This window comes from Typopeltis vanoorti, chromosome 10 (genome assembly GCF_054136105.1).
Source record: "Typopeltis vanoorti isolate ZY-2024b chromosome 10, IOZ_Tvanoo_1.0, whole genome shotgun sequence".
Classification (NCBI taxonomy): Eukaryota; Metazoa; Arthropoda; class Arachnida; order Uropygi; family Thelyphonidae; genus Typopeltis; species Typopeltis vanoorti.
The window spans coordinates 99,233,478-99,260,241 of NC_143558.1; the positions used below are offsets into that span (position 1 = coordinate 99,233,478).

General features: G+C 36.7%; 1 protein-coding gene across 3 annotated transcripts in view; it reads right to left on the reverse strand.

Annotated features, from left to right (window-relative positions):
- The window catches only part of LOC150102627 (papilin-like), an 843,028-nt gene that overhangs the window by 233,818 nt on the left and 582,446 nt on the right, over window positions 1-26,764 (reverse strand). For all 3 annotated transcript variants that reach the window (XM_090399411.1, XM_090399410.1, XM_090399409.1), the window contains 2 exons: window positions 25,188-25,364; window positions 1,807-1,983 (listed from right to left, as the gene is read on the reverse strand). In XM_090399411.1, coding sequence (XP_090255537.1) covers window positions 1,807-1,983; window positions 25,188-25,364 — 354 coding nt within the window. The remainder of the gene's footprint in view (window positions 1-1,806; window positions 1,984-25,187; window positions 25,365-26,764) is intronic.

Consider the following 26,764-nt stretch of genomic DNA (forward strand, 5'->3'; position numbering starts at 1 on the left):
ATATGGTATGAAGGTCAGCAATAACAAGATAAAAACAATGAAAATATCATCTGCATTGTGAATAGAGAACCTATAGAACAAGTAAAACATCTCAGCTACTTAGGCGTGATTTTTAGTGAAGCTGGGAAATAGAATATGGAAATAGACAACAGAATGTACAAAGCTGGTATGGTAGGTGACCACTCTCGGACTGAGGCACAACCACATTTATGCCACAGTCCAAGTCTGGTCAACTGGTTTTCAACGTGATGAGGAGACATTGGAGAGGGTCCAGAGGCGAGTGACTAAGACACTGTCAGGACTTTGAAATGCTGGCTATGGAGAGAGGTTGAAGAATGTGGATTGCAGAGTTTGGTGGATAGGGGAAAAGATGTGATATGATAGAGACATTTAACTCCCCAACCAGCAAGAATTAGCTAAATCTGTAATTCTGTAACATGGAATAACATGGATAAGAAGTGCAATCTGGTCTCAGTATTTCATCTGCCTTGGCAGTAGGGAGGTTAAGTTAGTGATAAGATTTTCTCAGATTGGGGATTATAAAAAGAGTAGAAGGTGAGAGGGGAAGAACCAGAGGTCATCCCTGGAAGTTATGTAAAAGTGTGGTGAATAGGAGTGTGAGGAGTAAATTTTTTATATGGAAAATTGTAATGAATGGAACATATAACCAGAATGTGTTGTTAATGCAAGGAGTCTTAAGAATTTTAAGATTCTATATTATAAATATATTGTCAGTTGAATGAACCTCCCATGATGTGTCTACTGACTCTGGGAGGGTGTAATAATAATAATTCTTACCTCCCATCTACATGTTGAACAGCATCATTCACACCACTCCGATATACAGTGATGAAGTGTTCATTAAATAATTCCACTATATCATTTGCTGTGGTCACTCTGCTATCATAACTATTCCTCAGTATCAACCTGTCATAATTATTTTTCCTCTTGCCACGTAGCAGAAAAATTCCCTAGGATTAGCACTGACCTGACTGGCCAATCTCCTCTCATATTCTACTTTTTCCTTTTTTTAACCATGCTTGTCACTTTTCTTGCCTGCACCTTATATTCTTCATGCATCTGTTCACTGCAAAATTTTCTGTACTTCCTCCATGACAACTTCTTTTGTAACACTGCTTGCTTGATATAACTGTTCATCCATCTCACTCCTACTCTATATATTTTTTTGCTTAACTCTACGTATGCAGTTTGGCATTTATTAGATACTGCCTTGTCATTTCCCATGCACTGTGAACATCTTTTATACATAATTCATCAACCCAATGCTTTGATGTTAGTTGACTATGAAGCTTCTGTTAATCATACACCTTATAGTTCCACATATAGACCTTCTTGAGCAACTTTTTCCTGTTTGACTACCTTCCAAACCACCTCATAATCACTTTCACCAACAGGTGACAGTGTTGATGCATCATTCCCAACCACATCCTGTGAGGATAATGCTGCTTTAGGTAGTTATCTCCCATAAACTCAATAAATTTACTCTTCTTTCCAATCCACATTCCTATATATAAAATCTCCCATTAGGATCATCTTCCTTTTACTTGTCCAACTAATTTGTCTAAACATTTCACAATCAATACTCTCCACATTCCCTGGCAATAATAATAATAATAAGCACAATATTTTTTCAGTGCTGGTTATGACTATGGAAATCTATATGAAATAATAGCAAAATTACAATAAACAATAATTATATTCAGATATATGTATATATAGTTAATATTATTACATACATATAATAAAGTTAATAAAATTATTTTAAAAAAATAAAGAAAAGCAAACCTCTTTCACTTAATGCTGCACAATGCTGAACACATTCTTTTTCAGTTTCAAAGTTATTAGAATTCCCTTTACATCCACCATACATGAACTGTTTGCAGTGCCCACTGTACTTATCATAGTACCAACGAGGAAAGGATCCTTTACAAGGACCAGTTACCATTGGTTGCTCACATTCACCTAAACAGAAATGCAGACTTATTCTAATTATAACATAACATATTTCATATTTAATTGAACAGTATATGAATTGTAATACAGTGGTATCTCGTTAATCCGAACCAATAAAAACCGTGCTCATTTGGATTAGCTAATTTTCTCCCAAGAGACAATAACTGGCGTTTAAGACAAAAAAATAATCAGATTCTAATGGTACATCAATTTAATTCTGTAAATAAATGAAGTAGCTGATAGAAAAAAAAAAAACAACTACTGTACTGTAATGTAAAACTTCAAAATGTAATACAGTACACAAGTTTATTTTAGTAAAAAATTTAGTTTGTATGTACCTGTATTGTTGGGGATTCTGATTTAATCAAATTGCATGGTTCAGTACATAACTTAATTTGCTTAAAAATATCACTTTCTTGTACACAACACAAAAAACGTTTTACAAAATAACACACAAAAAATTTTTTTATTTCTTTGTAAAAAAAAAGTCACTGATTTTCTTTTTCTTCTTGGAAGCTAATCTTTTTTCGAATGCTTCTTCTCGGAGCTGCATTAGCAATAACATTTTGTGGAATGGCGTATCATTCTGCTTAGCCCATTCTATACACATATTAAAACTGTCAACTGCCTCTTCATGTTTTACTTTTTTTTCTTCGAGTTCTTTATCGTCATCATCATCTTCTAATTCATTCTGTAGCATCATATTTATAATTTCAGCATCTGATTTGATTTCAAATTCACTTTCGGTTCTACCTGTAATCCATTCCTAATCCATTCCTGTAATCTGTTTACGAAATTTCAACATCTGGATTTTACGTTTTTAACCAAATTATGCACGTTTTGAATTTCCTCTTTTTGTGTATCACCGTAGTTATACTGTATTGTAATAATAATAAAATAAATAATAATAGTTAAAATAATAATTATTAAATAAAAATAATAGTACACAAAATAATAGTACATAATAAATAAAACTTTTTTTCCCTTTCAAACCACAGTTCGGATTACTGGAGGGTTCAGACTAAAGAGGTTCGGATTAGCGAGATACCACAATATATAGAGCATCATGTAAAAAAAATCATGCAAGTTTATTATTTAATTTAATTTATTTAATCCTCCAACAACATGATACCACTACCATGAACACACACACATATATATATATATATATATATGTTTGTATAAGGTGGAAACCCTATTCCAGAGCTCAAAACATGGAACTTTTTTGAAGCTACTTTACACCTCCAATAAGCAGGAATATGGTCTCGTACCAGGCAATGAAGTTCATCTCCCATCTAAAGACAGTCACAAAGATCCATGCCTTTCAGTTGGATTCAAACCTGCAATCACTCAACCAACCAGGTTCAAGTATTTTCTTGTAAAACACAACAACTGGATTTCAGATATGTGGTGTTTAAATATTGGAATCATCAATGATCTGCCTGCCTTTCATGTCCTGTTTTTGTTAAGCAAAACTGTCTTATAGGAGCACACTACATGTGAACTAGATCAACAATGAAGCTCACATTAATGACATGATGAAGTTTAGTTATTGACTTTTAAGATTTATATAAGTAATATTTATTACTTTTGAATGATACTGATGTTTTGTATATTTATCATTATTAGCATACATTTACACTCTGTGCAGTCTGAAAACTCACTGCAGGAGATCTAGACTAAAGACTAACCATTATTCACATACCTATCTTATTATTATAATTCAGAAGACAAATACATAGAAAATTCCTTTTTTTCCCAACTTGTCCAACTAGCATTGAATATTTAGAACACTTTCTGTTCTCATCCTGTCATGCTCAGCTTTTATTATTATTATTATTATCCTAAGATCCCATGGAGTCAAAGATTTATCTAGGTGGTTCCTTATTCATACACAGAGCTCATCATACCATGCCTTAAACACATTCAAATTCTCTGCAGATACCACACTCTCAGGCAAGGCATTCCAATCATTCACAACTCTCCATGCAAAAAACCTGCTTTTCATTCCCATGTTCACTCTCTCCTTATACTGCTTCCAGGGATCACCTATTGTTCTCCCTTGATCTCCCACCATTTTATGAAAAATCCCTTCAACATTGATCTTATAACAACCCCTTGCCACCTTGTACATCTCTATCATATCATCCTCTCCACTAGATTCTGTAAATTGCATCTTCTCACTTCTCTTCATATTCAACATTCCAGAGATCAGAAACTACCTTAGTCAGTCACTTCTGGATCATTTCTAATATCAAGTCAGTAACCTCTGCATCATTCTGAGAATTTGTTGTGTTGTCCTCACAGTTTTGGCAATGTAGCCTCTAAATTAGATCCTTATCCATCATCACCTTTTTTTCTTTTGTTTTTTTATTTTTTTACCAGAGCTACTCAGTATAGCTCACTTTGTCTGCTCCTCCACTTCCTCCTCAAAGCAAGAACTAGCATTATTACATACATTTGGGGGTCTGCCCCAAATGTATGTAATAATGGCCACATCGGCCACTATTACATATGGCTACATCCAGAAAAAAATGCACTGATTTCGTTTTTACACAAATTAATAACCTTCAACTCCAATACTTCACCATGGTAAAAGAAAATAATGGATACTTAGCATTACAAGACATCCTGCATTTCAGCCTCCCTCAGATATATAGAGAGCTGGTCAGCAGTCTGATCAGCTCTGTATACCACAAACCAGCCTTTGCTAGTAGATATATATCCAACATAACTTTACTGATTATTCAGTCCAAAAAAAAGAGGCACTGTTTGTTGAGACCCTACTCAGTATAGCTCACTTTGTCTGTTCTTCCATTTCCTCTTCAAAATAAGAACTAGGCACTATTGCATTCAACTGTCATAGCAAATTTGTTCACTATAAAAAAACTACTGAAAAATTCTGACCAAAACCTGTAAGTACAATGTTATGCTTAAAAATTTTCACTATAACAACCATGATATCTACTAAAACAAGCTATTTTTGTGGTCTTGACAAGTTTGCTATATTTTTGTTTGCTATTTGAGAGTCAACTGGTATATTAAGACATGCAAAAATATAAGTAGGTTTAAAAACATGTGAATGAGTTTAACTCCAGGAGAATTCAATGCATTATAGATAACTACAATATGACCTCCTGTAATTCCAGTATTGAAAGTAAGGTTCTTATCCTCTACAACTGGTATGAACCAATCTGTAGAATCCTGAAGAAATATAATCTTGTAAGTGGAGGTTTCTGTGGTTTAGAAGTTCATAAGGCATATTCTGGTAATTGGACCACATTTTTTTTATTAAGCTAAAATTACAATAAAGAAATACAACCCAACAAGTTTCATAAGTCGTTTGACTTACATCTTTAGGGGTAAAAGGTAACTGAAAGTTAAAACAACAAAAAAGAGAAATTAATAGTTCACACTATACAGTTGTAGCCCAGAATGCAGATTCAAAGTAGTGTAAGTTTAAACAATGCTGGATGAAGCCACATTCTGTTGTTCACGATCATAATGTCCGAGGTCTGACTGAGGTATATTTTTTATCAAAGCTGACCAAACTTGGTGTAGAATTAAGGCCTTGGTTTTTATTGCATTGTGTAGGAATTCTAAGCATGTTTGCAGCTTCTTTAAATTTCCTTATGTAACAGTTTTTTTTCTATATAAGACATGTTTGTTTTCTGTCAGAGTACATTTGGCCAGTGGAAGTAGCATCATCCAGCATTGTTTAAACTTAGCACTGCTTTGGATCTGCATTCTGATTTTTAATTTTTTGAACAGTCAGACGGCTACAACTGTATAGTATGAACTATTAATTTCTCTTTTTTGTTGTTTTAACTTTCAGTTACCCTTTACCCCTCAAGATGTAAGTAAAACGACTTATGAAACTTGTCGGGTTTTATTTCTTTATTGTGCTTTTAGCTTAATAAGAAAATATGGTCAAATTATTGGATGCCTTATGAAATATAATCTTATTCCTAGATTTTGCTATCAAAATATGTGTACATATTTCCTAACCACGAAAGATAACCTTTCATTATCGTGTATCACTATTTCTGCTGGATATTTACTCGGTAAATATCCAGCAGAAACAGTGATACACAATATGCCTGGTCTCATTGAACTCTATAGAACTGCAAATTAGCAGTTCTATAGAGAAGAAATTTCAAGAATAACAATACGGCATCAAATATTGGAAATCCTGTAAACTCATTACCCCTATCCAGTTCAGCCGTCACTGTGTTATAAAACGTGAGCAAGTTACTGAGGCATGATCTACCCTTCACAAAACCATGTTGTCCCCCATACAATATCCCATTTTCATCTATCCAATCCTGTATTCTTTTCTTGACTAATTTCTCCAAGACCTTGACAATGATTCCTGATATGCTAATCGGTCGGTAATTTACAACAGCAGTCTTGGAACCACCTTTATGCAGTGGAACTATTTTCCCCTCTTTCCACCCGCTCGAGACTAACCCAGACCCGAGACTCAAATTAAACAAAATGGTCAAGGGTACTGACAATTCTTTAGCTGCTTCTCGTACAACACGAGCTGGTATACCATCCAATCCCACAGATGTATTGACATTGAGGTTATGCAATAGACTACTCACCTCCACTTCATTAACCACAATTCCTGTATAATCTACTGGTTTATTCGTTTCTGCAATGTCACCACCTGGATGATATACTTTTGCAAAGTGTCCACTCAGTAACTCAACTATCTCAACTGATTCAGTTACCTCCCTACCATCGGCATTCTTTAAAATCAATCTGCCATGTACATTTTTCCTTTTACTTGCTACATATCTAAAAAACTGTTTAGGATTCTCTTTAGCCTGCATGGCCAATGTTCTTTCGGAATCCTTTTTTGCTTTTCTTACCACACTCGTCACCCTTCTGGCCTGCGCTTTATACCATTCATGTGCCTGCCGGTCACCCTTCTCCTTAAATTCCTTCCATAGTTGTTTCTTTTTTTGCAGCTCAAGCTTAATGGTGTTATTCATCCATTTAACCCCTACTTGATTTATTATTTGGACTCTAGGTATACAGTTGGCCATTGCTTCAGTTGTACATGCCATGGCACTGAACCAATCAAACTCCTAAGCTTGTCATACTTTCCAGTCCGATAATTCCACATGTACCCTGTCTTAATTGAAAATTCTACACCTTTAGCCACCTCCCAAGTCAAGACCCTATGATCACTCTCACCGATTGGTGGCAATGTGGTCATATTTGTTACAGCCAAATCCTCAGATGTAATTACTAGGTCAAGCACTCTCTGACCCCTAGTATTTTCCATTACATGCTGTCGCAGATAGTTATCCCTTAATAACTGCATAAAATCCAGTTCCTTCCTCCCGTGTGTCCTCTCCTCACTCCAATCAATGCGACCATAGTTGAAATCTCCCATAATAATCACCCTCCTTCCACCCATTTCTTCTATTTGCTTGTGCATACTGTCACCACCATCTTTTCCATCACCTGGTCTATAGCAGCACCCAATTGTATATTTAGTTCTGCTAGCCACAATCTCACACCAAATGGCCTCAAATGTGCTCTTTTCTCTATCCAGCAATTCAACTTCTATTCTCCTTGGCTGGAGCTCATCAGCTATCATCAACAATACTCCTCCCCCCATTTTATTCTCTCTGTCATTCCTGAACACACTATACCCATCACATTCAATCCCACTAGTTATATCATCTACAGTCAGCCATGTTTCACTAATACCTATAACCTGTGGTCTGGAAGTGCCAACCATGGCCAAAAACTCTTCCTTCTTGTTCCTAATACTCCTAGTATTAGTGTACATGAATTTAAGACCCCCATTAGCCCCAACCCTACCTTGATGCCTTATATTAACTATCCCACTCAGATTTGTTGTCCTTATTTGCTCTGGCATATTATATTCATTCTTACATTCAACTGCCTCCATAAGGACTGTATATCTACTCCCCCCCCTTAACAAATCTAGTTTCCCTGAATTTGCACATCCACTACATTCAGCAACACTTTCTCAAGTCTTCTTACACCGTAACCATTCAAATGCAAGCCATCCATCTTATATAGATCCTTTCGCCCATCAAACTCACTCCACACATCCACAAATTCCACACCACTCGTCATACATAACCCACGCATAAAGTCATTCGCAATTATGGCCCTCCTTTTAAACATTTCACTGTCATACCGTGGCAAAAGACTAATCATTCTAACTCTCTCACTCTTTTCTTTTGCTACCTCAAACAATTCATTCAGGTCTTCCATCATTTCCATTTTATCTCCTTTCAAATCATTCGTACCTGCCACAACAATCATTTCTTTCACCCTTTCCTTTTGCTCTCTAATAGACTCAGTTACGTCCTTTATGGTCGCACCAGGTTGGTAGGATTTTGTCAAATCCTCTACTAACACACCTCGTACTAACGAGTCTCCATACAGCACTCTATCCTTCATTTTGTTCATGTTCACATTCATACGTCTATTTTTCCTGTCATACCTTTTATTATTGGTTGGTTCATTCAGTCTACTTTTGTTCATGCACTCTAGCTGCTGTTTTGCTCTTTCTATCGCACTATTCAACAACGCGATCTCACTCAATGCATCTATCTCATCTTTTTTATTCTCTGAGAAACCATTTATACTACCATTCACACTCTCACAATTTTCATGTACAACCTTGCCGTTTCTTGTCATATCCCTGTTTCCTTCATTCTGAAGGTTGACAAAAATAGCACACTCACGATCCGAAATACACTTCAATTCCTCATTCTCCCTACATTTCCTACACACATTCAATCCTTTATTATCTTCTAACCACACTCCGACCGCACTCTGCAAAGCGTATATTTCACAGCTAGTACACTGACTCATTTCTTTTATGCTACCGTTCTTTGATAATGATGGCGAACCATCATCACTGGCCGCCATTTTCCTTCGCACAGGTGCCATACTTATTTGCAACGTGTTTTGTCAAATTATACGTTATAACACACCAAAAACAGACGCACTAAAATACGCAAGGCAAACAAAACAAAACTACACAATATTAAGTAATTTGTATCGATAACTGAAAATGATACTTATCTTATCTGGAGCTTGCACGAACACTACACATTACGAATTCATCTAGCGGCGACTTCCCGACATAGATTATGTTATAAAACACTTTAGTACACTAACCACGCTAATAACGCTCCAATAATATACCAAAATTACACACTTAAGTCCATTAAATTGAATCCAAAACATCAATAAATCAACAAAAAACACAAATCTCTCAGGAGCTCTCCGATAGTACGTCCGTTCACCAGCTAGCCTCGACACCGAATCTTTTTGGTGGTTGTAGAATGATGGTTGTAGTTGCGGCTCGTTCTAGTTGGTGGATTGAGTTGTGGTGACAGTATTGTAGAGTAGGTGCCTTCCCTCGATGAGTCATTGGACTCCCTGGAGGTGTCACGTAATAATAATAATAATAATAGTAATATATATCATCCTCAACTAAGAAAGTTCCACTTATATCCATTATCCTTGGCACGGTGACTCAACATCACAAATTCCGCTATCCTATTTCTAATATTTCTTGCATTAATATACCAATATCTAATCTTTATCCACGTGAAGTCTCATAGGTTATGCACGTCTCACCAACTTTCCATTTCCATCAATCACATATGGAAAAATATTTCCATACTTCTACAAATATGACTAATACAAATCTATTTGAGTCATTCCATGCATATCATCTCTCCTCACTCTAGTTGCAATACACTATGATACCACATCTTTCTCTTCACTCTGGCTACATTTGTTCTTATGCTCATTATTCTTCTTCCAGCACTATGAACCACAATATTCATTCTGTCACTCTCTCTCTCACTTTGTAGCACCATTCATCATTTTTCTAATCTTTATCCACACTTAAATATATCCTACCTCTATACATTTTTCTCTCTCTCTCTCTCTCTCTCTCCCTCCCCCTTTCTCTGAAAAGCAGCCACTGCAAATATCTAACACGGAATCTATCACATTTTTTTAGCCATTCTGGTGTCCCTTCAAATTCATTCCATGCATTCATAAATTGCATATCTTTAGGCTTACACAGACCAGCCATCATGTCATTAATCTCTGTTGTTTCAAGTCAGGAATATCATACCTTGTCAACACACTAACTACTTTCCCAATTATACTTTGCCTACTGCAACTACTTCCAGAAATCCTTTTGAATGTTCTTTTTCTGTTTTATTATTAGTATTATTACAGGTTACTCAATGGAGTCCTTAGACTCATTGAAGGAGGCCCTAAACATCATGCCAAGTACTATCCAACATTTGCACGGTATCTATCATACTTTGCTTTGAACTCATTCATAGTCAGGGCAATGTAACAGGCTCTGGCAACTTATTCCACTCATTCATCACTCTCTAAGCAAAAATCTAGTTCTAACACCTTTGCTAACTACATTCTTGCTCAGTTTCCAAGGATAGCCCCTAGCCTTCCCACCACCAGACCTGTTCTGAAAAATTTCCTCTGTATTAATCTTGTAAAAACTCTTCAGTAATTTGTATGTATCAATCACATCACCCCTTTTCTGCCTGTCAACCAATTTCTGTAACCCACAAATCTTCAACCTGTCCTCATAAGGGTCATTCCATAGACCTGCTACCATCTTGATTACTCGCCTCTGGATCCTCTTCAACTCTTCTTTATCACCAAGAAATACAGGTGACCAGATCTGTGCGCAGTAGTCGTGATGAGGTTTTATAAATTCTGGATAAAGAGGTATAATAACCCACTGAACTCTGCTCATCAGAGTATTTTTCAATTACCACATATTCTGATGAGCTGCTTTAGCTACATTTGCAATATGCTATAAATTTTAACTCCCTATTTATCAACACTCCCAAATTCTGGCTTCATCAATTTCCTGGAGTACAGATATAGCTGGCAATCTTTTCACCCAAAAATGCATAACGATACACTTTCCATTAAACTGACATCCATTCTCCTTTTCCCCATACTGCTAGTCTATCCAAATCATCCTGCAAAATTTTAACATAATCTGTATTAAATATTGCTCTACCCAAATTTGCATCATTGGCACACAACTGAACATTTCCTATCCATTCCTTTTCTATATCATAATGTACAAAATAAACACTAATAGCCCAGGAATACAGCTGTGTGACATGCAACTAGTCATGACCTTCTTCTGGACTCTACTCCTGAATAAACTACTCTCTGATATCTCTTCATCAATTACCTTTTTATCCACGTCATCAACCCTGCATCCATCCCCCATGTGGTAAATTCCATATGGTATCCTGTCAAACACCCATTATCTTTATCCAGCTCAGCTGTAACTGGATTATAAAATGTGAGCAAATTACTGAGGCACAATTCTACCCCCCTTCACAAAACCATGTTGTCCCCAAACAGTATCCCATTACTATCTATATAATTATAATATGACTGTGTTTTGCTCTTGAACAACTTATCCAGTACCTTGACAATAACTCTTGATATTATGAGTTAGTCCTCCTTGGGACTAACTCAGAGCAAGACTTAGATCTTGCTCTGAGTTACAATGTGGTTAAAGGCACTTACAATTCACTAGAATGATCATGTAGAACTCGAGCTAGTATACCATCTAATTCCATAGCTGTATTCACATCAAGGTTCTGTAATATACTAGTCACCTCCATTCCCATATAAGACTTCCTCTCTCATTACTACCGTATCTCCACCTGGATGATAAAAAGTGTTCACTTTATAATTCTACTATATCGACTAATTCAGTTACCACCCTACCATCAGCATTCCTTAAAATCATTCTGCCATAAACATTTTTCCTTTTACTTGTAACATATCAAAATAACTGTTTGGGGTTATCATTAGCCTACACTACTAATTTCCTTTCATACTCTGCCTTACCATACTAGTTACCCTCTGAACTGTGCTTTGTTCTGCTCATGCCTGCTAGTCATCTTTCTCCTTGAATTCCCTCACATGATTTTTTGTAGCTTAGATGGTATTCATCCTTTTAACTCCCACTTGATTTACTCTCTTGACTACAGGTATGCAGTCTGCCATTACTATCCTCAGACATTCTTTTACCATTTCCCATGCACTATCAATATTTGGTTCTCCTGCAATGAGTCTTTGGATTCCATGGAGGTGCCTGTATAATAATAATATCAACATTGAGCCCTTGCAGTTTCACATGCCATGGCACTGATCCAAGCAATCCACTATGCTTGTCATATTTACTAGTCCTATAATTTCATATATACCCCTTCTTAACTGAAATTTCCACACATTTAGCCACTTCCCAGGTAAAATCCATATAATCACTCTCAAACCCAAGTATAAGCCATTACATGTGGAGTCACTTAATTTTTTCTTTGCAACTGCATAAATTCCTTTTCCTTCCTCCTGTGTGTGTCCTAATCTCCTTCCAATCTATGTTCCATAGTTGAAATCCTCCATAATAATTACTCACTCTCCACTTATTGAGCTTTTGCTGATGCATACTATCTGCATTATCTTTTGCATCCCCTGGTCTATAAAAGCATCCAAAAGTATATTTTGTTTTGCTGGCCTCTATCTCACACCGGATACCCTCAAATGTGCTATTTTCACTCACCTGCAGTTGAACTTCTACTCTTTGGTTTCAGTTCATCAGCTATCATCAATAACACTCCTTCCCCCATTCTTTTCTCTCTATCCTCCTTGAACACACTATACTCTTCACAATTCTATCCCACTAATTATATCATCTTCTGACAGCCATGAATCATAATGCCATAACTTTTGGCCAGGATGAACTAACAAATGCCAAAAACTCTTCCCCCATGTTCCGAACGCTGCTGGCATTAGTGACATTATTATGCTTATTACTATTATTAACATTGGACTTCCATGTAGTTAGAGACTCATCATGGGCGGTATACGCTATTGCACACAATGCTCATTTAACCGTGCTTTAAACTGATTCATTCACAACACATTCACACTGAGGCAATGCATTCCACTCACCAACCATTCTCCATGCAAAGAACCTTTTCCTCATTCCTCTGCTCACACCCTCCTTCTACAGTTTCCAGCAATGGCCTCTTGTTCTACCCCCCTCTCCCATTCAGGGGTGATGAAAAATCTATTCCTTGTCTACCTGATAACAATCTCTGACCAGCTTATATGCATAAGTAAGGTGTCCTCGTTACCTCCAATTGGTGAGAGCGATCATGTGGTTGACTTGGGAGGTTGCAAAATTTGTGGATTTCTCTCTTAGGAGGGGGTATATACAGAACTACAGGTTATGTAATTATAACAAACTTCGGAGTGAGCTTACAGCCATCCCATGGCAGAAGATATTGCAGAGGAAAGATGTTAGCAGTGCATGGGAAAAAATCAGCAGGTATCTGTGGAAGGCAATATCAGAATGTATTCCCACAGTTAGGAAAACAAACAAGGTAGATGTTAGATGGATGAGTAGTAGTATCGAACTTGATCGAGGAGAGGGCGCTAGTGGGTCAAGCGCTACGAATGTGCTTTGAAGAGCTCCTGATTCAGATAAGTTTTACTAGGAATAATTAAGTATATATGCGTAATTGTTTAAGTAAGAGCGGCTGTAAACGTTGTACGCTACCGATATTATTAGTGTGGGGTTTTTTTTTCTTGCTTAAACTAAATACGAAAACGTTAATATTAGACCTAGTAACCTGCAGAGAGAAAAAAATGGCGGCTGCATTGTCATTCCATGATTTTAATTTGGATTTCAGTAGGTTCGTTAAGTGTGAGGTCTGTTATATGTATTCCTTCGATTACATAAATGATTTGTGGATGTTTAGTGCGGATGGAAGAAGGGTGTGTGCGAAATGTGACCTGAACGAGGAATTGATGAATGCGAATATGAAGTTGATAACAGAAAGTGCTAGTACCGATTGTGTCGTGAGTGCACGTTTGAAAGAGGATGGCGGGAAAGACAGGCGAAAAAATGTTAAAAAATCAGGAAAAAAGAAAAAGAGCGATTTGACAACCGTAACGGATGTTAAAAGGGACGAAAGTGAGGCGGAAAGAAACGAAATTGAGAGAACGAATGAAAGTAGAAATGGCGTGGTGCAGAAATCGCAAGTAAAAAAAATCGAAAGAATGAATGATTGCGAAAAAAGAATGACTGATGGCGAAAGTTGGACGCATGTTGGAACGAAAGTACTGAACCAAAGAAAGATGAATGACAGTAAAAGTGAGAAGAATGATAGCGAAAGTTGGACGCATGTTAGTCCGAAAGTACGGAAACAAAGAAAGATATGTGAGAGTGAAAGTGAGAAGAATGACAGTGAAAGTTGGACGTATGTTGGACCGAAAGTACGGAAACAAAGAAGGATGAATGAGAGGGAAAGTGAGAAGAGAGGGTCGAGAGTTAGAAAGTTAGAAAGATTTAATGATAGAGTGAATGTGTCGCGAGGTTCAGAAGGTGAATTGGATTGGATGAAGCAAGAAATGAAATGGATGCGGAATGAAATTAAGAGAATGCAGGTCAAAACTATTAAAATAAATCATGATGGCATGAAAGAGTTAACAAAAGATGAGCGAGTGGCATTGTATGGTGACTCCATTATTAAAGGTGTGCTAGAGGATAAAATGCACAAGGTATGTTTTCCAGGCGGTAAAATGAGTAGAGTGATTGAGGCATTGAATATGAGGCGGGAACGAGCAAAAGAGTTAATTGTATTAATTGGTACGAATGATTTGAGAGAGAACAAGGAGCATGTCAGAATGAATGTCAGGAGACTGCTTGGAAAGATAAAGGAGAATAGTGTGACAGGAAGGGTGGTCAGTGTGTTGCCTAGGTATGATTGTGGTGAAATGAGGCGGAGAGCAAGGATTATGAATGATATTCTGGCTGAAATGTGTGAGGAGATGGGAGTACAGTTTGTTAATGTGTGGAATGAGTTTGAGGGACGAAGTGAGTTGTATGGGAGCGATGGACTGCATTTGAGTGGTTATGGTGTGAGTCGCTTGGAGAGACTGCTGCTGGAAGGTAGAGAAGTGAATAGAGAGAATGAATCAGATCGAGAGGGGAGTGATGTGGAAGAGCAGGAGAGTAAGACAGGAGAGATTGAAGGAGTGGAAATGAATGTGGAAGTGAGTGGTATGAGTATAGATAATGAGAGAATGGGTGTGCAAGAGGAACAGGGAAACGGGGAGGCTCAGGGTGGACAGGGATACACAGCGTGAGAAAGGTGGATGCTCCAAGAAGAGGTGAGAGAATGTGTAGGCAGGAAAGTAATGGGATGATCAGGGATCAAAAGGAAACAGATGGAATTGCAAAGGGTTCTAAAATGAAGAAGCAGAAAGGGAAATGGCCCCAGTCCAGCATGGAGAGATCACATCGAGTGAGTGGTATCAGTGGAACTAGCTGTAGATCCAGAAATGAGTTGTTGTGTTTGTATACCAATGCTAGAAGTATAAGAAACAAGGCGGATGAAATGGTTGCACTAATTGCGTCTGTGCACCCAGAGATTGTCGGAATAAGTGAGACATGGTTAGATGAGGATGACATCCTGACAGGAATAGAGATGGAAAGGTATGATGTGTTTCGTGAGGATAGAAGGGGTAAAAAGGGAGGGGGAGTGCTATTGATGATAGAGAAAGAGTTATGTCCATACAAGGTAGAGATGCAAGGGGGAAATGGGGCCAGTGGTTTTGAGGCAGTATGGTGTGAGATAGAGGTGAATAGATTCAAATACTTGGTGGGATGTTGTTATAGACCTGGTAATGTGGATGGTGGTGATAGTGAAATGTATAGTCAAATAAGCCAAGCAAATAAGAAAAGGATGATCATTATGGGTGATTTTAATTATGGCAATATAGATTGGAATGAAGAGATAGCAACTGGAAGTAAAGAAAATGAGTTTCTTGAGTTTTTGAGGGATAACTACCTCAGACAGTATGTAACAGAGGGCACAAGAGGATTAAGGGTCTTGGATTTGGTCATCTCATCGGAGGATGTAATTATCAATGAGGTATCAAATCATCCACCAATTGGCGAAAGTGACCATGAGGTGATTACTTGGGTGGTTGCCAGCAGTGCAAGGACCCCTGTGAAAAAAGGGTATATGTGGAACTACAAGGGGGGTGATTATGAAGAGCTCAGGAGACAGCTTGCAGGTGTAGCATGGAATGAGGAGTTAGCTGGAAAAGAGATCAATGCAGCTTGGGGGATTTTCAAAAAATATTTAGTGGATGCAATGTCTAAATGTATACCACGGGTGAGAAGGTTAAATAAGTTAGGTGTGAGATGGATGAATAAAGAGATTAAGCATGCAATACAGAGAAAAAGGGCATTGTGGAGGCAGCATAAGAGAAGTGGAAGTAACCAATTTCATGAGTTCTACAAAGACCAGGCAAGGAGAGTGACTTGGTTGGTGAGAGTAGCTAAAGAGAGGTATGAACAGCAGTTAGCTAATGAAGCTAAAAAGAATCCTAGGGAGTTCTTTCGATATGTAGCCAGCAAAAGAAAGAATGATTATGGAAGGATGACATTGATTGGAGGAAATGGTATAAAGACAGCTGTTGCAGAATGTGTGGTGGAGATACTTAATGAGCAGTTCATAAAGATCTTTCAATCTTGTGAATGTGACTTCATGGAGAGATTAAGAGCAGTTGATGATGGGGAGGAGAGACTGACTGTAAGTGAGCAAGAGGTGTTTGGGGAGTTGAGTAAACTAGATGTAAATAAGGCTGTGGGACTTGATAATATATCACCGCGTATTCTGAAGGAATGTGCCAGAGAGTTGACACCTGCCTTGACATATTTTTTTAATACGAGTCTTGCACTTGGTCAAGTCCCTAAAGAGTGGAAGGAGGGCAAGATTGTGCCACTTCATAAAGGAGGTGATCGAACTCAAGCATCAAACTATAGGCCTATCTGTGTGTTAGGTGTTGTGGTTAAGTTGTTGGAGAAGCTTGTGAGAACTAGGATCCAGAGTTGGGTTGACAACAATGGTATAATCTTTGATGGACAGCATGGATTTGCTAAAGGGAGGTCGTGTTTTAGTAATCTACTTACTTATTACAATAAAGTGACTGCTTCCTTGGACAGAGGAGAAGGATACACAGTAATATACTTGGATTTCGCAAAAGCTTTTGATAGAGTGCCTCATGATAAGTTGACAGTCAAACTAGAGCAGATGGGGTTGGATATTAGATTAGTGCATTGGATCGGAGACTGGCTATCTGATAGGTATCAACAAGTTGTGTATGGGGGTGCAATATCCAGGAAAAGGAAAGTCACTAGTGGAGTGCCTCAGGGATCTGTTTTAGGGCCATTACTATTTAACTTGTATATTAATGATATTGGCGAAGATTTGGATGGAGATATTCAGTTGTTTGCAGATGATGCAAAGTTGGGACGAACCATAAAGAGTAGTGAAGATGTTGTGGCCTTGCAAGAAGACTTGAATAAATTGAGTGATTGGGCAAGCAAATGGGGATGTGAGTTGAATGTTGCAAAATGTAAGGTTTTAAAATTTGGAAAACAAAGATGGGATGCAGAATTTATGCTTGGTGAAAATATATTGTTGGAAGTAGAGGAAATAAGAGATCTGGGAGTGATAGTGGATAAGGATCTAAAATTTAGGGGTCACATCGCCAAAATTGTGAAGACAACACAAAGACTTCTGGGAATGATGAGGAGGACACTGACATGTAGAAGTAGGGAGATTCTTGTTCCATTGTATAAGGCTTTGATTAGGCCATACATGGACTATTGTGCCCAGATTTGGTCACCTGGTTTTCAGAAGGATGAAGAGATGTTGGAAAGGGTCCAAAGGCGACTGACTAAGGTAGTTTCTGACCTCTGGAATGTCGAGTATGAGGAAAGATTGAAAAGATGTAATTTGCAGAGACTAGTGGAGAGAAGGAAGAGGGGAGATATGATAGAGACCTACAAGTTGGTAAGGGGTTGCTATAGGATCAATGGTGGAGAAGTTCTACAGCGAATAGTGGGAGATCAGGGGAGAACCAGAGGTCATCCCTGGAAACTGTATAAAGAGGGTGTGAGTAGGGGAGTGAGAGGCAGGTTTTTTTCGTGCAGAGTTGTGAATGATTGGAATGCCTTGCCTGAGAGTGTGGTGTCTGCAGGGAGTTTGAATGTGTTTAAGACCCGGTATGATGAGATGTGTGTGAGATAAAAGGACCTCCTAGATGAGTCTTTGACTCCATGAGGTCTTGTTTAATAATAATAATAATAATAATAATCTGCAAAAAAAGAAACTGTTATGGAGAATTTACAAGGAGAAAGACAATCAGTACACCCATGAGCAGTAAAAGGCTCAAGCTAGGAAGGTTACCAGCATAATAAAAAAAGCTAAATCAGATTATAAGAAGACCTTAGCCAAGGAGATCAAGGGTAATCCCAAAGAGTTCTTCTGCTATGTGGCAAGTAAAAGGAACAACGACTTTGGAAGAATCACCTTAGTGGGTGCTGATGGTATTGAGGTGACCAATTCAGATGTAATAGTAGAGTTACTGAGTGATCACTTTTCAAAAGTCTATCATCCAAGTTAGGATATTCTCTGTACCCTGTAGCAATAACTAATGTGAAAATTGAAGTTAATAAATCAGAGGTACTTAGTATATTGCAGAATTTAAATGCAAACACTGCTGTAGGTTTAGATGGAATATCAGCTTGGGTGTTGAGTGAATGTGCAAAGTAATTGTCAATGCCTCTTGGTTATTTAACTTGAGTTTGAACTCTGGTATGGTCCCTAGAGAGTGGAAGGAAGGCAAAGTGGTTCCTTTGCATAAAGGTGGCTCTAAGGCTAAAGTAGTTAATTACAGACCAATCACCATCTTGGGAGTGGTGGTAAAAGTACTGGAAAAGTCGGTTAAGGACAGAATTCAAGAATTTGTGGATCAGAATATGATACTCTATAGGGACCAACATGGTTTTGTTAAAAATCAATCCTGTCCTAGCAATTTATTAACTTTTTATAATAGAATAACATCTGAGTTGGACAAAGGAAATGGCTCCGCAGTGGTACTTCTGGATTTTGCTAAGGCTTTTGACACGATACCTTATGGAATACTGTTGCGCAAATTGATGATATGGATAAGACTGGTGATATGGATAAGAAAATGGCTCAGGGAGAGATACCAGAAAGTGGTGTATGGAGGAGCAGAGTCTAGGATGAGGCAGGTGATCAGTAGTGCCTCAGGGCTCTGTGCTTGGGCCGTTATTGTTTAATTTGTACATAAATGATGTAGGAAATGGCACGAAGGGAGATATTCAGTTATTTTCTGATGATGCAAAGTTGGGTAGCGCAATAAAAAATCAAGCTGATGTTGAGAGTTTGCAGGATGATTTAAATAAGCTGACAACTGACAAAATGGATAAAAAGTAATGATGTCAGTTCAATGTGGAAAAGTGTAAAGTTATGCATTTTGGGATTAAAACATTGCCAGCTATGTACTACATTGATGGAACACTACTCCAAGAGATTGATGAGGCTAGGGACTTGGGGGAGTTGGTGGATAGGGAGATGAAGTTCAGTGGACACATTGCTAAGGTGTCCATGATTGCACATAGGATTACTTGGTTATTGAAGAACACACTAACATCCAGAGATAAAGAAGTTATTATTCCCCTTTATAATGCATCGATACTTCCACATTTGGATTACTGTGCTCAAGTCTGGTCACCTGGATTTCTTGGAGATCAGGAGGTTGTGGAGAGGGTTCAGAGGAGAGTGACTAAGTTGGTGAGTGATGAATGCTCCCTATTGATAGATAGAGAGCTTGTGGATTGCAGAGGTTGGTTGAGAGGTGAAGAAGAGGGGATATGATAGAAACATTTAAATTACTAAAAGGTTTTTATAAGATAAGATGCAGGGAAAATATTTCAGCTGTGTGATAGTGATGGAAGAACAAGAGGTCATCCCTGGAAATTAAGGAAAAGTGTGGTTAACAAGGGGTGTGAGAACGAGGTTTTTTGCCTGGAGTGTGGTGAATGAGTGGAATGCATTGCCTAACTCAGTTGTAAGTTCTTTGTCTATAAATGAATTCAAGAAGAGATATGATAGCTATTGTTTTGATAGTTTATGTTTCCTGTGATGAGTCTACTGACTTCAAGGAGATACCCGCAATAATAATAATAATAATAATCAATTCTTGGTCACTCATCGCTGGATCCTCTCCACCATTTCTTCATCACAAGGAATCCAATGACCTGGTGTGTCATGTATGCAGTAGTCCAGATGTGGTCTTATTAAAATCTTATAAAGGGGAAATAATAAACTCTTTATCCCTGCTTGCCATGTATATCTTTCATAGCCACATAATATGATATGCTGTTTTGGCATCCTTTGCAATGTGTACTCCAAATTTTAACTCCCCTGTCTTCATCAATTCCTGCAGTTAATTTCCCTCGATATAGTGCACAGCTTATGATCTCTTCATCTCAAAGCACATAATCTTACACTGGCTTTGTTAAACTGGGCAGCCATTTACTTTTATCCATAATCATAGTTTATTTAAGTCATCTTCCAGGATCTCTATATCATCTGCACTGAATATCACTCTTCCCAGCTTAGCATCATCAACAAACAATAGAATAATTCCATTCCCTTTAAATCATTTCTTGCATCATTCACATACAAATTAAACAACAGAGGACCAAGTACTGATCCTTGCAGTACTCCACTAGTAACATGCCTTCTCCTGGACTCAATTTGACAAAGTTCCACGAGGAACTCTGTGAAATGAATTTGCAAAGTCCAGCAGCATCACTAAATACCCATTTCCTTTATCCAACTCAACTGTCAATTTATCATTAAAAGTAAGTTAACTACTAAATTAACTACTACTCTTCACATATTATCCCCTACAAATTATCATATTCTTCTCTATTCAGTCCAGAATTCAGTCTTGTACCAACTTTTTCAATAACTTAAAGCACCATTCGAATGGAAACTCAAGAATAATTCCAGGTTATTCTTAATGCAGTATTCCTTAGGTAATGCTTCATACTGATGCTGTCTACATAGGGTTAGTATGAATTCTTAAGTAAAATAAAACTTCCACAAGATATCACCAGAGCTGTCTTAATACAGTGTAATTTCTATATTAAATTATTATGACCTATGTAAATATTTAATGAGGTAATATGATACTTATAAAATTATATTAATTATTATATTAATTAAAGGACTTGAGCAGGATTCTAGAAATTCTAAAAATTAATATAGATGATAGAAGCAAGAAATCTCATACCTTGATTACTGTGAAAGACTTGAATATGTCAAATTACTATTAAGTGCAGTAAGCACTAAGAAGTTGTTACATTAACCTATTGCCTGTGCTATATAAACATACTAGTGTTGGTTTCTGAATAAGGAGAAATTTAAATTATTAATTTTCCTTACAGAATCCAACTTAATCTACCATACTAAAGGCTATACTTATAAAAATTATTTGATATTAATCCCATTAAAATTATTATTCATGTAATTGCCTTGAGTTTATTTATTAAATTTTATTAATTAATCTAAAATATGTGTTAGCAATGATAGAACCTTGTATTGAAATATTATTCTGTTTATTTTGATTATTCCTAATTTAATATTATGAGGAATTGTATATATAAGTTTAATATGCCTTATGTGAATTATAATATTTTAATTTTTTATTTATCACTACCAGTATGTAAAGGTATAATGTTATGCAATATTTCTGTTTTTATTTTATTTTGTTTGTTACTATGGAGACGGGCTAGGGCGTGCTTGGATTGCGAGATATGGTATTCAACTGAGAGAAAGAATTGACATATGAGAGTGGAGAAAACCAGGGCTTTTCTCTTTTTCAGGACTGACAATTGGGGGACATGAGAGCACTGAATATAGCAGAGACAGACGAGGAAAATACTAGAAGCAGCAAAGTGAATGCAAAGGATTGCTGTGTCTAGAACTTTAGTGCTGTAATTGGACTATTTGAGGACTGGGAAAGTAATAGGCAACTGAGAATAATTCCAGAAGTTAAAGAATTACTACACGTTCCATTAGTTTCATGAAACTTTAACAGAGAGCTGAAATGGTTGAATAGTGTTAAAGAAGGAATGAGCATTTTCCTTTATCCAAGTACGTCTATACATGTGAAATGCGACCATTAATAGTTCAGTTATCAATGAGAAGATTTATTCCAAATAGTGTTGCCAAGTGTGCTAAGTAAATATAGTTATAAAGTGTGCCCATAGTGAAATAGATGAGCAAAGGATTTATCCGGTAAGAACTGTCCAATTTTATGTTACTTCAGTGCAGAGATATATGTGTAATTCCTCCTGTTATTCCCCACATTAATTGTAACGTTTTTATGATGAAATCAGTCGGAGTATGAAGTATGAAAATCTATACTCATGAAGCAGTTATTGCCACCATTAATGTATTGAGACTTTTACTGACTGTGTGATAATAGTAAAATATGTTACTAAGAGATTTTGTGATATTGAACTCTATTAAAACTTATTTTAATATTGTGAAAGCTATAAGTCTGATAGCAGAATGCCCATGGACTGAATCTGTAAGATGTTGTGACCAGTTAAGCTAAGACATTTATATTATCTTGTTCTCAGAATTGAATTTATATGTATAATATATAACCCAGAATTAAATGTTTTGTTTTGATGATTTTAAAATTGTGTTTCCCTGAATCTCCTTTACTGCACCATTCATGAAATTATCAGACCTAGCAGGAGCTTCAAAAATAAAAAATAAACTTGGTTTATGTAAGAAATAATATCGATATTATTTCTTACATAAACTTGATGCTTGGTTTCACTACATTTCATTAGACTAATCTAGATATAGAGTGGCACAGTGTAAAAATATAAATTTCTCTATATTTAAATTAGTAATCAACCAGCAACTTATTACTTGTTTAAGAACAGAGTTAAAACAAGATGGCAGATCAAAAACAAGGAAGTACAATCCAACACTAGCATGTGTAAACTATTAAGAATTTATACAGCTGATTTCTTTTCTGTTATTAATTTGTTATATTATCTACTAAGTCTTTTTCTGAAATTTACAGTGACACCCTTATTGCCCACTATTCAAAAACAGATAACCCTTGCTCATTACAATTGGTAGACAAACTTCTATTTCCTAAAACCTCAGTTCACAACTGTGAGGCATATGGTCCCGTAAAAAGGTCGCAACAATAATCAGTCTTTTTACACATTTTAATGCTGTCAATGAACTCAGATTTTATTTTTCAATATATGTATATATAAAATAAGTTTAATGACTATTTCCGAGAGAATAGTCATTAAACTTATTTTATAATATTCCCTACCAAGTAAAAATGAATTCTCCTAATGTATATATATATATATATATATATATATATATATATTTACAGTTTACACTGACTTATAGACACTATTTTTAAAAATCATTATTGATAACGATATATTTTATATATATAAATAAAAATCTTGAACCATATATTGACAAAAACACTTCAGAACTGCAGTGATTTCTCAGTTATCTAATTTTCAAATGAATGAATGTTTAGTTAACTCACTTCCGGTTTAGCATCATGTATTTCTACCTTTTATTCCAATCTTCAATCATTATCCAACTTGAAAACAACTCTCTTGCTTTGGTTGAATAATTGAGGGATTACTGCATTATTATATCTAAATATTATTATTATTATTGTATGGGCACCTCCATGGAGTCAGAAGACTCATCATGGGGATACCCAAACTATCCACACAATCTATCATACCTCTCCTTGAATCCATTAACATACAAAACACTCACAACTGACTCTGGCAACCCATTCCACTCATTCACAACTCTCCAAACAAAAAATCTAGTCCTCACACCTCCCGCTAACAACACCTCTATTCAATTTCCAGGAATGACACCTTGTTCTGGCCCCTACAGCCATGTGTTGAAACATTTATTATTATTATTATTATTATTATTATTATTATTCGTGACACCTCCAAGGAGTCCGAAGACTCATCGTGGGAGGACACCTACTATCTTCACCACTACACCGAAGCTCTACCACCAATCATCTCCATCAACGCCATTTACTGCCCACCACAACTAGTACTTTTTGTCTGTAAATTGCGTGTGTTCTGAAGGGCCGATTTGTCTGTATGCGGGATGAAAAACCCGAGTTTCCGGGAGAAAAACCCTGCTACCTCCATATGAAATTGGCTAACTCACCTTTGATTGAAAAAAGTCCACATAAAGATTCCTCCCGTCACGACGAGAACCGAACTTAGGCCTATTCCAATCGAAGGGCGCAATGTACCATTGCTCTTCCAATTGTGCTACGGAGGCCATTTCCTCTGCATTAATCCTATAAAACCCTTTAAGCAACTTAAACGTTTCTATCATAACCCCTCATTATCTCATATCAACCAACTTCTGCAATCCACACACCCTCAATTTATTTTCATAGGGAACATTCCACAGATCATTCATCATCTTGGTCACTCACCTCTGAATCTTCTCCACCACTTCCTGATCCCCAAGAAACCTAGGAGAGACCAGACTTAAGCACAGTAATCCAAATGTGGACATATCAAGGCCTTATAAAGAGGAATAACAACTTACTAATCTCTACTTGCTAATGTGTTCTTCAATAGCCAAGTAATCTTATGAGCTACCATAGAAATCTTAGCAATGTGTCCTCTAAACTTTAATTCTTTCTACAACCACCACCCCTAAATCTTCAGCGTCATCTATTTCCTGGAGTACAGTGCCATTAGTGTGATACCCAAACTATGTAATAATCTTCTGCCCATTGAGACAGCCTATTTCAATCTTCCTGCAGGCTCTCCACATCAATCTTGAATAACTATCACTCTACCTAATTTTGCACCATCAGCGAACTGAATATTTCCTTTCAGGTTATTTCCTATATCACTTATGTACAAATTAAATGGCAATGGTCCCATCACCAAACTTTGCACACACACCACTAGTCACCTGTTTTTGCCTCGATTTTGCCCCTCCATATACTACTTAATATATCTGACTTAAAAAAAACCTTAAGCACTATATCATTATCACCAGCAGATAAGATTAAAAACTTATTATTTAGAACAGCAGAGTTCAATACACTATTCTAAATAATATATAAATAATTTTAAATTTCATGAGCAATAAAATAAGGATTGCAAAACAATCACATACCAAGAGATTCCTGATGCACACAAGTTTGTTCACAGACTTCCTTGCTAATAAATCTATTATTGTTTCCCAGGCAACCACTATAAGTAAAAGGTGAACATACAGAATGTGCAGCATCATAATACCATGAAGGATAAGCTCCCTCACATGGACCAACAACTTTTGGCAAATGGCAAGCATCTGTAATAAAATAAATGTAGGTGCATGATATAATGAAATATGATAGAATTTTATTTCAAATTTTACAGTAAGTATGTCTAATTTTGATATAGTATTTCAGTTTACCTTTTCATGGATACCCTGAAGCCTGATAATCCAGATACAAGCAGAACTATTTTTAATATATTATAATCTGATATGAACTGATAGAAACTTAGTAATTAAACTAACCATTAGTTTTCCAAACAGTATGGCAATGAATGTTAGGAATGCAGCAAAACTTATAAGTATTCTTAATAAATTGGTAAAACTTTCAGCATCTGTCTCCAATCCAGAATATTGAAGAATGACTCCTTTTGACTACTTGTATGGAAATATGGCTTCTACATTAGTATCAACCTTAGTATCACTTCTAGGTATGTCTCCAACTGATGAGACCTCGATATAGGTTGAAAACCATCTGGGTAATGGCCATTCCCATAATGCATAGCATACATGTCAGTAAGGATATGTGCATTGCATTATGGGATACTAAGGCAAATTATGTGAAGTCATTAGCTTCTGTATACAAGTAGCCCAGTCATGAAATGACTTCATGTGCAAACTTTGTTTGTTTACACTTGGATAAAGGATAAAACCAAGAATATAACTTCTTGGCATCTTTAATTTATAATGAATTTACAGTTTGGTATAATGAAGTGATATATGAGGAGGGTAGCACACCAGTAGAACGAAATGTGTAGTTGGGTGAGGCCATAGGCCTGGAAGTAAAAGAGAAAGAGAGAGAGAGAATGTGGAGAAAATCGGCAAATTAGCCAACAAATGTAGGGAGGATAATTATTATAGGAACTTCACAGGGAACATAGCCTGCAAGGAGGAATGGATAATGGAGGAATGGATTTAGTGATATTATCTATGAACTTGTCAGTAACCAAGGTAGCCACACTACATCTAACAGGGGATAAAGTGATCATCTGTTCTTGACATTGGAGATAAGAAGGGGTATATATAGGATTTTTTATAGGATTGATGCAGGGGAAATGTTTCAGCTGTGTGATAGTGATGGAAGAACAAGAGGTCATCTCTGGAAATTAAAGAAGAGTGTGGTTAACAAAGGTGTCAGAACAAGGTTTTTTGCCTGGAGGGTGGTGAATGAGTGGAATTCATTGCCTGACTTTGTTGTGAGCTCTTCATCTGTAAATGAATTCAAGAAGAGATATGACAGATATTGTTTTGCTAGTTTGGGTCTCCCGCGATGAGTCTACTGACTCCATGGAGATACCCGTAATAATAATAATAATAATAATAATAATATATATATATATATGGAATTACAGAGCTGGTGATGCCATCCACATTCTCTCTCTCTTTTATACATCATTTTTTATACATAATCTCTTATACTGCAGATGATAGAGGGT